Below are 17418 nucleotides of genomic sequence, written 5' to 3'. Positions count from 1 at the left end.
AAAGACTAGGGAGCATCACCCCAGAAAAGAAGAGGAAATTCTATTATATTTCCCCTCTATCTTCTTTATTCCTAGCCAGTTTTCAAGCTTATTCTAATCTTCAAACTGAAGTTACCTTCTTCAGAGTAAGTTCTTTCTTTTAGCCCCCATAGAAGTACAGCTCCAAATTTTTTATTTTTCTGTTATTTCATCACACTAGAAGTGAGTCACTTCAAAAGCCACATCAGGTGCAAAACTATAGGTTGTGAACACTTGCCCTATACACTTTTCAATGATTAGTGGTGTTTATAATTAAGATATTTAGACATTATCTGATCCTCATAGATCCAGTTATAGTCACTAGATTATATCAATAGAAAAGTAGAAGCCTACATCTTATAATTCTGTAATGTATTTCATTAAGGTTTGAAACAAAATTGGGTGGGAAGAGGAGCTTTCTGTTCTATCTAGAGTTAACAAAAAAACTCAAACCTAGAATTAAGGTGTCATATATTTAATGAGTGCCTAAAATGTGCTTCTGTCCCAGTATTCCAGTTAATCAAGGTTTTAACCATACTTTAAAGTAGTCCACCATGTGCTTAATCCTCCACAGCATGGCCAAGCACGGCGTGACCCTGGCTTCCGAAGCAATATAACTTATATAATTCGGTGCCTAGATATTTTAGTGACAAATAGCTTCTGTGCAGTATTTTAATTTTCAGCTTTAAATATTTATGTTTAATAATTATCTGATTTGGAGACAAAGTTATAAGGAAAGCTCTAGAAATACTCTTTGGAAAAACTTAGGAAAGAATAGGCTAATATGTCCTGGAATGATTTAGGTACAATCTAGACAAAAACAAACTGGAGTTAATATATTACTAAATCATTTAAACATATGCCACCCTAATACTTCACCATCCAGCAGATTCATCGTATCTTAGGACAGCAAAGGAACCAAACAAAAAAGGGTTTTAAGGAAAAAAATAAAAGCAACTCACTTGTACTGCATATTTGTAAAACTGTTCTGGTAGTTCTCCTAGCTCCTCCCTAGTTTTGCAGGTGTTGGGAAATTCTTCAAGCCGGTCCAACTGTTCCACTTCAGCGATGGGATATGGCTTCTCTTTTAAAACCTGTACAATCTGGAAACGGCATAGGCCTGTGATCAGCAAAGTATAGTGGGGCTTGGGCCAATTACTGCCCACAACCTGAACTGCCAGTGCAGCCGTTCCAATCCTGAAAGACACACAAAACATCAGTATTACAAATGCTCAATACGGCAGAACAGAAACTCACTTCAAAAAGAATTGAGTTTCCTGAGAAATGCATTTAAAAGCAAAGAACATCTAAATTATTTCTCTAATTTAGCATTGAGTATGTGGTCTGTCTAGTCGCTGCCCTCAACTATGGGGCAAAACAAGCCATCTCAGTATAATTGGCACCTCTTTTAAAAATTAGAAATTTCTAAACATTTTGTATTATTTAGGCAAAAAAAGTAAGAGCAAAAGTAGCTGATAATTATATAGCTTAAATTAAATTTGCCAAATAGGAATCAGACAATCTTATACCAGAATAAATATTAGTATTTTAAATATATTTAAATATAAACAAAATAAACCAGTCTAAGAAACCTCTGTTCTAGCAAGTTTTGTGACTAAAATCAAGCCTTTTTTTTCACATTATCTATAAAACTTCTACATATCCACCTTATCACAAACCACTATCAAAATCTGGGAACTAATGCTAAATTTCCAAATGTGGGAGCTAAATATTCTAGACCACACACTGCCACGGACTGAGGAGAGCTAAACAAACAACTGCATCTTAAGAAGGTGTAAACCTAGTTCTAAGTGGTAACCACCTCACCTAATAGTAGTTGCAAAAGTTTTATTTAAGTCTCAGCTCCTTATCAGAACACACAACCCTAACCAAGTCACATATAAACTTGATTCACAGAAAGTCTCATCCAAACTAACCCAGTTATATAAAATATCAACATTCAGAAGATCCTTCCAGATCTCAAATTAAAATAGTGTTTTCTCCCTTTAGCCATAGGAAAGGTGGTAATTCCAGAAAAGAAACTAAAATTAAAGTGACTAGAGCTCTCAACTAACAAACTGGGAAAATGGTAATACTAGAATACAGTACCTGCCCATCTCAAATATAGTGAATCACATGCAAATACAGTATGTGAACATTTCAGTGAATTTGCCTACTTCTATATACAGTGAATTCTTGATTACTTCCTCATAAATTATTCATTCTGTGGATTACATGTAACCTTGGGCAGCCTTTGGCCACTTAGCTTATTTCAATCTTTGTCCATCCTTATCAGCTTTTAGTCATTATCATGTGTACAAGGAATAAAAACTGACTGAAACAACAGCTTAAGCCAAACAATTGGGAAAGAGAAAAAAGTGAAGAGAAAAAGCCACATACTGTAAAATCTTGAAATGATTTGGCAATTATCTATCATTTTGATTTATTTGTGTTGTGGTTGCTTTTCTTCAGTCACTAATCAATAATAATTTATATTTGTCATTTCCTGAAAACCAACTCAGATTGCCTGAGAAAGTTACCAATATCTAAATTGATTAGAGACCAATTTAGACCATAATTTATTGCAGATATTCACCAATTAATGCACAATGCTGAAAGAGTTCACAGTTCTGTTTGTATATAGAAACAGGCACAGACAAGAAACTGGATCCTTGGCCTAAGGGGTTTACAAAGGAGAAACCAGAGAGAGAGAGAGAGAAACTCAAACCTCCAGATTAGGATATAAATTTGGGCTACGTTACCAATAAAAGGTGCAACTAAAAAAATGAGTTTTCTTTCAAAACAATTAAAATGTTTTTGCTAACTGTGGAAGAAAGATGTTCCAAACTGAAAAGAGACTGAGTTGGATTTACACTATGCCTCTCATTCTAATGAGGCAAAATATATAAAGGTTTTATTTATTTATTTTTTGAGACAGCATCTTGCTCTGTTGCCTGGGCTAGAGTGCAGTGGTGTCATCATAGCTCACTATAACCTCAAACTCCTGGGCTCAAGCAATCCTCCTGCCTCACCCTCCCCAGTAGCGGGGTCTACAGGTATGCACCAACACTCCTGGCTAATTTTTCTATTTTTTCATAGAGACGGGGGCTTGCTATGTTGCCCAGGCTGGTCTTCAACTCCTAGCCTCAAGTGATTCTCCCCCGTCGCCTCCCAAAGTGTTAGGATTACAGGGCTGAGCCACCTCGCCTGGCCATATACAAAAGTTTTAAACATGTTAATTGGTTTTTACTTGAAATCACTTAGAGCTGACTAGTAGAATGTATCCCTTTAAAAAGAAAAAAAACATGATCTGTGAAATTATAGATGGCTATAAACAATTCCTGATGAAAGACATTTTGAGTGAAAAGCACTGTGAAAAAGGATCTATTGTATATAGGGCCCTAGGTTTTATATATAAAAATACGTAAATAAATTATCCAATTAATCTAATACTTTCCTTCTACGATACACAAAAGGCTTTATATCAAGCTAGTCATCTTACTATTGTAGCTCTTTTATTATGTGCATTAGGTACGATCAAAAAGCAACATTTTAATTTTGCAACACATCTAAATTGCGAATGAGTGGCGTCTTTCCCTTTAGTTAGTAGCTCTGTAACTCTGTATCCTAATTACTGTGATGTTGTTCCAGGTCAAAGAATTTTTGAAACTCCTAACTGGAATCTACCCTCAGTTTTTAAAATATTATTTTAATCCAAACAAGGTCTGACTAAAATGGGTATGATTTATATAATTTGGAAGGTGATCTAAATAATATAAGTGTTCAAAAGTATTTAAGAACCATCAACTGTAGAGGTGGGAAAAATCTAGAAACAGCATTCCTAGAAAAAGCAGTTTTCCAAGATGAGGATATTAGGTAAATATCTAAATTCTGGTCTATATACCCAGAATTTTTTTTTTTTTTTAATTTTACTGAAAGCCCTCCATTTTTCTTGGAATCCTCAACTTTCCAAGTCCTTCTAATGATGTTAGTTCAGTTTGGCCCATATTGGAAGAATACAGGCCCTCCCTACTCCTCACCTCAACCCCCATTTGTGAAATCTACATTTAAACCTACCCCATTTGAGGAATAATAACACCACTAGCATATACATCTAGAATGCTTTGCAGTTAGAAAAGGCTTTCACAAATATTGTTTTATTTTATACCTCCTTTCACCCCTATGAGGAAGGTAGCACTATGTCCTTATTACAAATGAGTAAATGAGATTCAAAAGGACATAACAAGTTAGTTATACACGGTTACAAGAAATTTAATAGAAATAAGCCTCCTGAATTAAGTGTTAAGACAAATTTTACTCTCTTCCCACCACAATGAACAATATAAATTTGTACCTATAAGAAGTATAAAAGACTTACTAACATAGCTTCTAAATAGCTGAGCCACTGGAAAAGCATAGCTATTATTTAATATACAATGTTAACATTTGATATTTACTTAATGAAGAGAAGCACTTCTACCAAAGTCCTGGAAACAAAAGAAAAGTTACCCATTTCTGGAAAAGAGCCACTGAAATATCTTTTTAGTTCTGTTTTGGTGTCACCCTATTTTTCTTGAATATGTTATTTCTCACAAGATTTATCATCATGATTAATAATAACTCAGAAGTCATGTACCCTGAAGAATGTTAAGGTTGGAAGAAGACTGGATGACCGTCTAAAAATGCATGAAAGGATACCGTACAGGTAGTGCTAAATTATCATCCATTTTCCTTAAGAAAACAATGGGTCACTCAGGAACCACTAAAAATACAGTTCAATGAAACAGAGAAATACAGGGTGTCCTGAGCTGGCATGTGAGCCAAGTTCTATACTGCAGGGCAAATCCAAAGCGCTTCCTTTAAAAGGCTCCTGTCAGGCAACATGCCTGCACACCAGCACGCAGAGAGACTGTGCTGTTCCAAGCAGCAAAGGAGGTAGCACAGGCAAGCCAACATCTGGCCCTGCTCCTGTGTGTGGCAAAGAACACAGGGGAGCAAATTACTTCTGCTGCTCCTTGAAGACTGCGGCAGTGTCACTCGGATGGTGTAAAGGAAACAAGAGACAGAGCAGAGCCCCTTGCCTCCCTTCTGGGGCACTGCTACCATTTGGAAAAACAGGTAACTGGGGAAGGATGGATTTGTACATAAAAACAGACTAATGCTATGGATAACTCAATATTTGTACTATAAAGCTTTTTCTTCTTTTAAAGTAAAGAGTGTTTTAAAGTCCATTTTAGAGAAAAAAAGACATTGGAACCTATTACCAAGGAATATGGTACAATCTGTCCACACAGACTTTTCAAGTAGCAAACATTTCCAGGATAACTAGATGGTCTGATGGGTCCTTATAATGCTGGAATTCTATGAAGACTTTTCAACGTATGTTTTCCAATTTGAATAATTACGTTTTGACATTGCTACTCATTTAAAACAAAGGCAACAATATGAAATATTAAGGCTCAGATTACACATTACCTGATTACTAGTGATTACTTCCAGGCAGAAGAATTTAGTTAGTTGTCTTGAAAAGATTTACACAAAAGAAACTAAAAATTTTCAAAGTCTTGCCTGAGTAACACTAACATAGTCAAACTTAAAATATGACTAAGACAGGGTTGTGGCTAAAGCCTGTAATCCCAGCTACTTGGGAGGCTGAGGTGGGAAGATTGCTTGAGCCCAGGAGTTCAGGATCAGCATGGACAACATAGCAAGACTCGTCTCTAAAAAATAAAATTAGGCCGGCACAGTGGCTCATGCCTATAATCCCAGCACTTTGGGAGGCGGAGGAGGGAGGACTGCTTGAGTCTAGGACTTTGAGGTTACAGCGAGCTATGACCAGGCCCCTGCACTCCAGCCTGGGTCACAGAGTGAAAAACTCTATGTATCAAAAAAAATAAAATAAAATATGACTAACTCTTCTTTTAAAATTCACAGTGTACCCATAAGTAATCAATATATAGGCACAGAAGAAATAAGACATATAACCATGAGAACTCTTGCCTCAACAAGCAGCTAAGTGCCTGGGCACAGAAGGCAAAAAATTATGGGAAAAATAAGCAGAGGTTCAAAGAGTGAGGTCATATGTTGGGAAATCAGAATCCTATACAATTTATCAAAGAGTACTAAAACTTGAAAAGCATCCAACTCCGGTTAGGCAACAGCTCAAGCAGATCAGATGGGAGCCAAAATGTTTTCCACGCTTGAGAAAAGCAAGGCTTTTACAATGTGAACTAACATCGGGCTGTTATGGGTTTTGTTGTTGTTGCTTTGCTTTTGTTTGTTTTTTTTAAAGGAAAGGAGAGGAGAGGTACCAGTCTCCTTTGAGAATCTGAAGCTACAAAGTGTGCTCAAAAAATGTGCATAGTCACGAGATTTTGAGTAAAAATAAGGTATTTCTAACCCTCATGACATCCAGGGTCAGGAAAACCTAATTTAAAAATGAGGGATAACTGCAGGGGAAGGAGCAACTCTAAATTGGAAAAACACTTCAAGCACAGTTAAGGATAGGAGGCAGTGGCTTGGGAGGTGGGTTTGAAGATAATATTTGTTGACAGAATACCAGCATTGTCCAATAAAAACATAATGTAAGCCATATATATAATTTTAGTGGCCACAGTATAAAAACAGGTGAAATACTAGTATTAATATTTTATTTAACCTCAAGTGGTCAAAATATTACCATGCCAGTATTTAATCCATATAAAATTTATTAATCAACAAAACATTTTTCATACTAAGCTTTTCCAAAATCTGTTGTGCATTTGCACACTTAATAGCATATTTAGGGGGACAGGTCACCCTGGTGTGCCAGGGAGTGAAAGGCTTTCTGGGACATAGGACGTTCAATGCCAAAGCCAGGGCAGTCCTGGCAAACCAGGACAACCAGTCACTCCAGCATCTCAATCTGGATGAACCACATGTCAAGTGCTCTACAGCCACATGCACTATACAGTACTGGACAGCACAACCATCCATCAAGCAGGGTGTAAAGCAGATTATACACATTATTTAAGCTTCATAACACACCTAAGAGATGGATGCTGTTAGTTTCCAAATTACAGATCGAGAAAGAAACAGATACACACCAAGCCTCTCAATCCAAAGTCACACAACCAGGACAATCTAGTCGTAAGCCTGGGGCCTAAGAAGAGAAACGCTGAGATATGAAAGAGGGAGCAGAGGTGAGAAGCTAGGAAAGTTCCAGAAAAGAAAACAAGGGAAAAATGGGAGCAGGAATGACACTTTTAGTAAGGGAAACAGGTACTAGGAGGAGAAGGAAAAGGGTGGCAAGGAGTGTAGAAGGCACCCAAAAGTTAACGGGAGGGGTGGTGCAGTTTAGGAACAGGACAGGAAAAAGAGAAAAGGTATTAACTCGAGTGTCTCGGAGAACAAAACTGATAAGAGGGAGGTAGAAAAGGGGCGAGGGAATAGGAAGAAAAGGGAAAAGGGGACGGGAGAATGGGGAAAGGGAAGGAAAGGGAAGGCAGAAATTATCCAGGGAGAAAGGAAGGGCCTGGAAAGTTAAGAACACTGGCTTAGGAGACTGAAGACCAAGGGCGGGGAGGAGACTCAATCGTATCATCATCAAAAGCGGCAGATAATTGCACAGAGATTTCGCCAGGTGCCACGAACTGCTTCATGAATTATCCCACTAGGGGTCACCAGGTATTTATCTGTCACCCCCATTTTTCACGTGAGGAGGCCGAAGAGGCAGAACCCAGCCGCAAAGGCTGCCCCGAACCGAACCTCCGCGCGGAGGCCGGCCTGGCCTGCGCCGCCGCCGCGGGGCTCGGGGCCTACCTGTGCAGCGGCGGCAGGTCCTGCGTGTCGCTGGCCGGGTCGGGTGTGTTGGGGATGACGCCCAGGATGGTGCTCTGCAGCGACGTGCCCTTGAGCAGGCGGCTCCGCACCAGCTGCAGGTTGCGGGCCGAGTCCACGCTGGTGCGCATGGTGGAGCCGGGCAGCAGGACGCCCTCGTGGGTGAGCAGCAGCGGCAGGCGGCTGGGGATCTGGATGGGGCTCACCGACGACATGGCGACGCCCGTTCACGCTGGGGGCTGCGGCAAGGAGCGGACAGACGCCGTCCTACGGCCTCGGCCGCCGACCGCCACCACACCTCGCGGCCGCCCGCCCCGCCGCTTCCGGCCAGCGCTACGGTCCGCCCCCAGGCTCAAACGCCGCAGCTTCGCGCTGGCCTGCAGCGGCCGGTGGCGCTCCGAGCCGTAGATACGCGAAAAGAGGCGCACCAAAGCCCTCTGCCGCCTGCGCCTCGGCTATGCTCACTTGCAGAGGGCGTTAGGAAGGACGTTTGGGTTTGAATTGTATATACTTGAAATGTCTTTAACTTGTTATTCGAATTGATTTTAGATTTAGAAAAATGTTGGAAAAATATAGCAAAGAGTTCCCATATCCCTTTCACCCAACCTGCGCTGATACCATTTTACCTAATCATACTTCATGTATCAAAACCAGGAAGTCGACATTATTATTATCACTTCCATAGACCTTACCCAAATTTTGCCAGTTTTTTCACTAATGTCCTTAATTGGATCTGGTCCAGGATCCAATCCAGGAGCCCACTCTTTATTTTGTCATGATATCTCCTAGGTCTCCTCCAATCTGTGACAATTCCTCCATCCTTTGTTTTTGTTTCTTAAAACCTTGATACTTTTAGCGAGACTCTGTCTCAAAAAACAAAACAAAACAAAAAAACCTTGATACTTTTAAAGGATATCGGTCAGTTGTTTTGTAGAAGGTCCTTTAATTTGGATTTATCTGGTGTTTCTCATGATTAAATCAATGGTATGCATTTTTGAGGCCAAATACCATAGAAATAATGTTGTAACCTTGTTGTGATACAGGATGGTGAAATGTCTCATTAATGGAGACTTTAATCTTGAGTACTTGGTGAAGGTGATGTCTGCCATGTTTCTTTTTTTTTCTTTTTTCTTTTTTTTGAGACACAGTCTCACTCTGTCGCCCTGGGTAAAGTGCTGGGGCATTCTTGTAGCTCACTGTGGCTGCCAGCTCCTGGGCTCAAGCAATCCTCTTGCCTTAGCCTCCCGAGTAGCTAGGACTACAGGTTTCCTGGGATAACTGGCTAATTTTTCTATTTTTAGTAGAGATGGGTCTCACTCTTGGTCAGGCTGGTCTTGAATTCCTGAGCTCAAGCAATCCTCCCGCCTTGGTCTCCTGGAGTGCTAGGATTACAGGCTTGAGCCACCACTCCTGGCCTGGGTTTCTTCACTGTAAATTATTTTTCTTTTTGTAATTAATAAGCATCTTGTGAGGAGGTAAATTCTATATTTATTAGTTAGAATTCTACTGTAAGAAAAAGCTACCCAATCTCCCCCATTTATTTACTTAATTACTTATTGATGTTAGTATAGACTTGTGAATAATTATTTTTTATGGATTGTAATCTAATAATATTATGTATTTCTTTGCTTGAATTGTTTCAGATTTGACCATTGCAATAGGAAGGGGGCAGGGTCAGATTGTAGAGGGCTACGTAGGCTCTGGTAAGGAGTTTGGATCTTATGCTAAGCCTAATGGGAGCCATAGGAGATTTCAAGGTGATTATCTGGCTTATGTTTTCAAAAGTTCATTTTGGCTGCCATGAGGAGAGTGGAATGTAAGGTTGTAAGATCAGAAGCAGGGAGGTCAGAAAGAGTTAGTTGCAGTTGTCCAGGCAAGAAGTGATGATGACTTAGACTAGGAGCAGGTGGAGTCAAGCTATGTTTGATTGTAGTTTCAGCAGAACTGCTGATGGATTGGATGTGAAGATCGAAGGAAAAACAGTTGTCAAGGATTATTCTGGGTTGAGGCCAGAGCCGCTAGAGCCTAGAGAGAAGTTGAGCTGGCAGCTGAAGATCTTGGGTGTAATTAGTAGGCTCATGGTCATTTCCCTGGATGTGTACTATGTCCCCTACCCTGTGCTCAGCGCTGGGGGAGATATGGAGGTGAAATATGCATTGCCCAGGTCCACAGTCACTTACCTTTCATCAAGGGTCTCTCCAAGGGTAAGGGGGTGGGGGCCGCATTCTTTGAGGCTCCCAGTGTTTTAACAAAGAACTTATAAAACCATCTTACAAACACTGTGGTATATTTTTAAAACACTTAAGTGTTTTAAAATGTTTAATGCTTTTAATATACACACATGCACCAACAACATTAAACAATGCTGTGTAAGTATTCTGCTCACACAATAATTGCTCTATGTATTTTTTAAAATACAAATTCATGCTGCACTGCGGAAGGTATGGTGTGGGAATGGGCCCAGGTTTAACATGCTTGCTTGATGAACATCTTTCAGTCCTGTCACTGTATCTGTGTGATGAGCTGTGTTAGCCTCCTTGGGGGCCACCAAGAATCTAAATGTGAAGCCTTTTATGACACTGTGGCTTTCCTGGCTCCTTTTTGACAGACTGTGCATGTTCTTCATTTGTTTTCCATCAAATATTTATTAAGCATATACTGTGTGCTGAGCACTATTCTAGATTCAAGGATACACCAGTGAACAAGGCAGACAAGGTCCTTAGTTTTTTGTGTGTACATTTTGAGATAGAGTCTTGCTCTGTGGCCCAGGCTGGAGAGAAGTGGTGTGATCATAGCTCACTGCAGCCTTGAACTCCTAGGCTCAAGTGATCAGCCTCAGCCTCAGCCTCCCGAGTAGCTGAGACTACAGGCATGCACCATCACACCCAGCTAATTTTTAATTTTTTTGTAGAGATGGGAGTCTCACTATGTTGCCTAGGCTGGTCTCAAACTCCTGGACTCAAATGATCCTCCCACCTCAGCCTCCCAAAGTGCTGGCTGGGATTATAGGCATGAGCCACCAGGCCTGTCCCAAAGAGCTTACATTCTAAGGAGGTAGGCAGAAAATAAATAAGCCAACAAAGAAATAAATGGCAATTTCAGAAAGTGATAAGTAAAAGAAATATAATAGGAAAATCTATAGAAGGTGCTAGGGAGAGGATGACGATGTTAGGTAGGGAGGTCTGGGAAGGTTACTCTTCGAAGATGGCGTTTGAGCTGAAACCTGAATGACAAGAGTGGATCAGCTCCGTGAGGAGCTGCAGGGAGAATATTCTTGGCAGAGATTAGGGCTAGTGCAAAGATCAAGGTAGGGAGGATTGTCCCAGCTTCTGGGACAGAGGAAAAGGCCAGGCTCTGGGATGTGGGGGTTCAGCCATCCGCAGGATGGCCTGCTGAAGCTGTGGGAGCTCATGGAAGGAAATAAACCCAAGAGTAGGGAAAGCTAAATAGCAAAGGCTGAGGTGCAGGAAGAGTAAGACCGGATCACTTGAACTTCTTTAGGGCCTGGGTTGCAGGTGCTTCTCCCCCTTGCCCTGGGCACTTCCTCACCTCCCTCCCCCTACGCACTTTCTGGTCTTGAATACTAGACCCTGCTGGGTGAGTGGTGAGAACAATGAGGAAATAAATTGGCTCTTCCTGAATGCCCTTGTCTCAGGTTACCTTGCTCCAGCAACTCCCCTCCTATCCCGTATGTAAATGGCCCATGTCTAAACCAAGTTTGCAATCATGACCTTTGCTTGTGGGAAAGGGGAGAGCACAGGGCTGGAAGCACGTTTCCTCCCTGTTTTATTCCCAGTCATGTCCTGATCCCTACCCAGACGGTGGTGATGGTCTTGCCACTAATTGGAGTGAATAACTTGAGCTCCAGCTTCTTCCTGAGAGGAAGCTGGGAGGCCAGGGAAATTTTCAGGAACTGCCAAAGGAAGCTCTGGAAGGAATTCCCCTGCCCAGTCCAAGAAGTGGAGGTGGGCCTTGTCGCACTGGAAGGAGGCCCAGGCTAACGTGTGGCCGAGCGCTAGTTTCACTGTGACGTGCAATTCATGTTCTGCAAACATCCATTACACATGTTGGCATCTTCTTGATTTTGATTTGGTTTGGTGTTTCCTGGACAAAATCCATATAGGAGAGAGTCACACTTAGGAAACCCTGGTTGCATCTTTTGCGCAGGTGTATATGAATAAACCAGGCTGGCATATCATTCTGTATCTGAAAGGCAAGAGAAAATCTGATTTCTTTACTTGATCTCTAAGAATCTGGTTTTACTCATGATCCTCCACTTGCTGGTTAATGAGGGGAAAATAAATGTTTAGGCTTACCATTTTAAGATCTTGTTTGAGCCAATAATTTAAATACTTACATTAAATAATACTCAGTAAAGGCTCATTTTCAAAGTTGTCACCTGTCAGAGGAAGAGTTGGGGACCTAGGCAGTGTCCTCTGCTCTAGGATTTCCCAGGTGATATCTTTTATCCAGGTCACTGCCTGTCCTACTGTCGTTAGAAGCTGACTGTTCTTGTGTCGGTCTTCAAGTGATGCTTTTTAGCTCACTCACCTGGGGTGTTCCTTGAGTTGCTGGGCCCCACCTACCCCACCTCTGTTGGCACTGTGCTCCCCTCCAAGATCCGTGATTCCCAGATGTTTGCAGCCTGGGTTGTCCACTAGGCCACCTCTTGCAAGCTCCTTACCCAGACTTTTAGCAACTTCTTGTTCTCACCTATACCACAGGGGAGCCAGGAAAGCTAACTAGCCCCCAGGCACAGCCAGCAATAGTTCATGGAGCCCTTATAAGTAAATTGGAAAAAGATGTCCCCAGAGGGTGGAGGATTTAGAAAAAGGCACCTCTTTTCCAAGATGGATGTGGCAGTGATCTGAGGGAGCCTGTTCAGTCTGGCTTAGGAGAACCAGCGGTCACATTTTCAGGAACTTTGAGAGCCCAGTTTTTAAATACAAACATTAATAAAATTAAATTGTATAAACTTATAGTTAAATTATATCAAAATGTATCATTTCCTAATTATTTTACTACCTTTTGCTTTTATTTATACCTTTGAGATTACATACATGTTGCATCTGGGTGGTAGAAATGCTGTATGATGATGTCATATTGCACCTCTCTTCCCAGTTCTGCATTCAGTGCAGCTGTGTTGGTGTGGAATCTGGAAATCAGCTGTGATGAGAGTATTTACACCACGGAAATCAGCAAAGGATACACATCAGGGCTTGATTTATTATTTTGTTGATTGTCTAGGTTTAAGAAAGAAATGTAGGAAATGTTAATAATGCAGATTAAATTCACAAGTGTGTGGTCCCTGTAGACATTATATTGTGAATAGTGAAAATATAAGGGAATATTCTTTCAATATTTAAAAAATTATTCAGCAAATTTACTCAGGTCATTGACAAATGGGTGAAGACCCAGTTCCAGCCAACATTCCTGTTGGGTATTTCACTTTCTTCTTACTCGTTAACACAGAGTAAAGTGTCGAGGAAGGTGTATGTTGGGACTACACTCATCCACGGGTTGCAACCACAGGGCTATCAGCACACCACTGCAGGCTGCCCTTGCCAGGGTACAGGACTTGCCATCTGGAGTTTGCCACCTTCATCCCATGCCCCATGCCCTTCACTGAGAATCTGCGTGTAATAAACTGTACAGCAGTACACTGTGACCCTAACCCCAGGGCCTCATTCTACTGATTCATGCCAATTTTATGTTAATGTGCCTATGGCAGCCAGGAAACTGGCCTTCTCTTAGAGTCTTTTTTTGTATGTATGGTAAGTTTTGTAATACTTCCTAGTCTCATGCAGAGAGTATATGGCATCTTCTCTTACCTAACACACCTCTTTCTTTCTCTTTTCTCTTTTCTCCCACTCCTGAAGGGTCCACATTCTACCACTACATGGCAAGTGAACCTCATGGTCTGGTGCCAGGGCCGGGAAGTCTATCTTAACTGGTTTCCAGGAGAATTCCAGAAACTGAGTGTAACAAATTTAGTTGTCATTTGGTAAAAGGAAGTGGAATGGGAAGGGGTGGGAAAGGAAATTTAGAGAGTCTTCTCCTAAAATAATGGGTTAGTTTGTGGTCTATTTGCTTGAAGCACAATCCAATATTTCAATGTCAAAAACTATATCTGAACAACAGGACCAACTACATAATTTGCTGGACTCAGCAAAATGAAAATGTGGGGCTCCTCATTCAAGTTCATTAAGAACTTCAAGATGGCAACAGCAGAGCATTAAACTAAACCTGGGACCCTTCTGAGTGAGAGGCCCAGGCTGTGCCCCCAGGACACTGGCACACTACTGCACACTTTCTTTATCTCTTTGGAAATATTCCTAATTACCACCCCCTCTCCCACCTTAGGGCACATGGATGTTCTAGGTCAACCAGGGAGTGAGTCACATACTGAAAAGGGCAAAAATGAAAAGCATATTCCTTGTTTTTCCCCTCCAAAACCCCCACCTTGATTACTTAAGGTTCCTAAATTGTGACAATTCCCTCTGGAGTCTGTGAAAACCAAGAGTCAAAGAAAAGAAAAGTGATGTTTCTTTTGCTCATTCATTTAGGTATTGAGAACCTGCTCTCCTCCCAGCCTACTCCAGGCCCCTGAGATTGAATAGTGGGCAAAACAAACATATCCCTGTCCTCGTGAGGTTCCCTGCGTAGTGCAGAAAGTGAACATATGCACAGTTACAGACTGGGATATGGCAAGAAGATGGTTGTATGAGCAAGCCTTTGATGGAGCCAAAGAGATTGGCCTGGCCCGAGGGGGTGGGGGTGGGGAGGTTGGGGAGGATGGTCACAGAAGGTTTCTCTACGTGATCTTAGACCAAGCATATTCCAGGCAGAGGGAAGAGCTCATGCTGTGACAATGACCCAACCCTCTGCATGGCCCTGAAATGCCTTCAGGGTGATAGCCCCTCTCCTGGCTGCTCAAGGCTGGATCTAAGCTGCTCCTACCTGTGCCTTTTCAGATTCTCTGCTTCTGGGAAACAAAGAATTATCAGGACAACTGAAAATGACTAGGAAGAGGACATACTGGGTCCCCAACTCTTCTGGTGGCCTCGTGAATCTCGGCATGGACATAGGCGACGACAGGGTTTCGGGACTTAGCTATGTAAGTTGATCTTCTTGGCATCAAAACACCAGGAAACTCAGTTGACAGAATATTCTCAATGGTCATAAATAAGGTCAAAGAACTTTGTCCTATGTTATTTTCCTTTGATTCTTTCAAATAGACCTCAGGCTTCCACAGTTGGATAAGTCATAATCCTTGGACACAACACACATTTGTGATTCATGCATCTCTCTGTCTGTCAGTCATCGATCACGTCTATATCCACGTATCTAGTTATAGTAACATAATAGGCACCTGAAAACCCATCACCAACACACCAGCTGGGACCTTGACAACCACGTCCAGCTCTTGGTCTTCCCTCATCTCGGTGCCCAACTGCCCCTGCCTGACGTGACCACTACTCTGAATCTCTTTCTGTCCGTCTCTTGCTGTGCTTTTAAAATAGTATTTGATATTATTTGTTCCATATAAAGTCTTGAAAATTACCTATCTTTTAATTTTAGCTGTCAAAAGGGCAACACGTAATATTTTGTGATTCACTTTTTACTGACTGATTTCTTTTTAGTAGATTAACCCTCAGAGGGTGACCTGGTCTCCCATTCTGTGACTATGGCACCTTCTATCTCTGTCTGCCTCATTTACTGCCAGGTAAAACTCCAGGGGGTGGAGTGACCTGGCCCGAGGCCCCGGCAAGTGCTGCCCGACCGGCCTGGGGCCTTTCCTTAGGAGGCGGATGTGGGCAGCCGGCCCAACATTCCCTCAGGACAGTATTTATGAGATTTGAAACTGGTGCCTTTTTGGTTTTTCTTTCCCAAGAAAACTTACACCGTGGAAGACGGCCCCTGGCGTGAGCAGGAGGGCGAGCCCGAGGCGGCGCGGAGGGCGGACGCGCTCCCCGGGGGGCCCGGGCCCAGGTGAGAGCAGCGCGGGGCGCGGGGCCGTCTGCCCTGGGCGGTGACCCTCAACCGCACACCTCGGCCTCCGCAAGGGCGGCTCACTATGTCCCTGCACAGCCGTGTCCCCCTGCAGCCAGATCCCTGCAGGGCAGCCCGAGGCGCATGGGGGTGGGGGGCGGGACAGGCATCACGCGTCGCTCCAGGGACCGAGCACGGGGCTAGACCGCACAGGCGTAGCCGTGAGCAAGACGGACGTGCCCTTTGCCATCCCGGGCCTCCCGTGGGGGAGAACGGCGGGGAGCAGGTAAACTCGTCACTAGACCTGCCATTACAGGCTGTTTGAGGGAGGTGCCATGAACGAGTGTGGGCTTGTGACATCTTGACGAGTTCTGCGTGACTTAAACTGAGTGAGGGCTGGAGGACAAACCAGCGTGGAGCAGGCAAGAGGAGCGGGGGAGAACGGCTGGGGCGTGGCGACAGCGTGTGCAGAGCCCTTCTGTGCGCAGGGACAGGCGGGGCGCACCCAGGGACTGAGGAGGCCCGTGTGGCTGCAGCCTTGCGCGGTGACGGGCGGGCCGGGAAACGCGGCCGCGGCGGCAGACAGCCGTCCGGGGAGCACGCAGGCCCCCACGGGCCTCGTTAAAAACGTCCGTCTTCCTCCTAGGGGTAATGGACAGCCCTGGAAAGAGCTGTGAGCCTTAAATTTAAAACTTAAATACCTTCAACTTACACTTGTCCACTAAATCGTAATTTAATGCGATCATCCCCCAACTGCTTTCTAACTTAATACAGCCTTGCTTCAGGGACCGCCACAGAATCGCACTCCCCAAGCGAGCCGCGTTCATTGGTTTGTCGTTTCTGGACGGGACCTTGGTGCTCTTCTAGTCCGATTCTTCAGTGTCTCACCACCGAGTTCATTTTGTATCTGCAATTCCCTCTTCTCCTCAAAGTGTTTTCTAAGATTGTATCTATCAACAAACTGCATCTGTTTTCCCATTTTTAAAACCTGAGTTTCTATCCATAGTAGCTGCATTGTAACTATACTGAACTGATGTTATCTCCACCAAGAACAAAGAAGCTTGGTGCTTTAGTTCACCTGGGCAATCTCATCTTAGATAAATACATTGTTCCTGTTGGGCCTTGGGGTTATTGGCATTGGCTGATAGATTCTCACCCTATCTTTGGTGATCACAGATGACCAGTATTCTTACAATCTCTTGCCCTACGCTTTCTCCCTCCCTTCGCCAACATCCTGGTAAGGGCACATACCAGCCTTGTTGAGCACACACAGTCCTGGTGCTGTGAGTATATAAAGGGCCAGAGAATGGAGAAAAGATGCCATAGCACCCCCCAGAAAAAGAAATCTCACACGATTGGCATTTGCATCTTCCCGTCTTTCTCCCCTGATCTTTTTTTGAATTGAATTTTTTTCACATTGAAACATATACCCTTAAAAGCAATTTTAAAAAAGTAGAAAAATTACTCACAATCCCAACACCTTAATTCAGTCATTTTTTTGAATTTGTGAATCATTCTCAAAGATAAGACCTTATCATTTTATTTACTTTTTATTTTATTTTATTATTTTTGTAGAAGTAACCCAGAAGA

General features: G+C 42.8%; 1 protein-coding gene across 1 annotated transcript in view; it reads right to left on the bottom strand.

Annotated features, from left to right (window-relative positions):
• The window catches only part of LONP2 (lon peptidase 2, peroxisomal), a 102904-nt gene extending 94689 nt beyond the window's left edge, over window positions 1–8215 (bottom strand). The window contains exons 1-2 of the mRNA XM_045533778.1: window positions 7819–8215; window positions 981–1215 (exon numbers count right to left, since the gene is read on the bottom strand). Coding sequence (XP_045389734.1) covers window positions 981–1215; window positions 7819–8051 — 468 coding nt within the window. The 5' untranslated portion in view covers window positions 8052–8215. The remainder of the gene's footprint in view (window positions 1–980; window positions 1216–7818) is intronic.
• Window positions 8216–17418: the final 9203 nt, after the last annotated feature.

The sequence above is a fragment of the Lemur catta genome, chromosome 20, assembly GCF_020740605.2.
Source record: "Lemur catta isolate mLemCat1 chromosome 20, mLemCat1.pri, whole genome shotgun sequence".
NCBI classification, from domain to species: Eukaryota; Metazoa; Chordata; class Mammalia; order Primates; family Lemuridae; genus Lemur; species Lemur catta.
The sequence above is the reverse complement of the archived record's forward strand: the minus strand, read 5'-3'. Positions and strand labels throughout refer to the sequence as shown.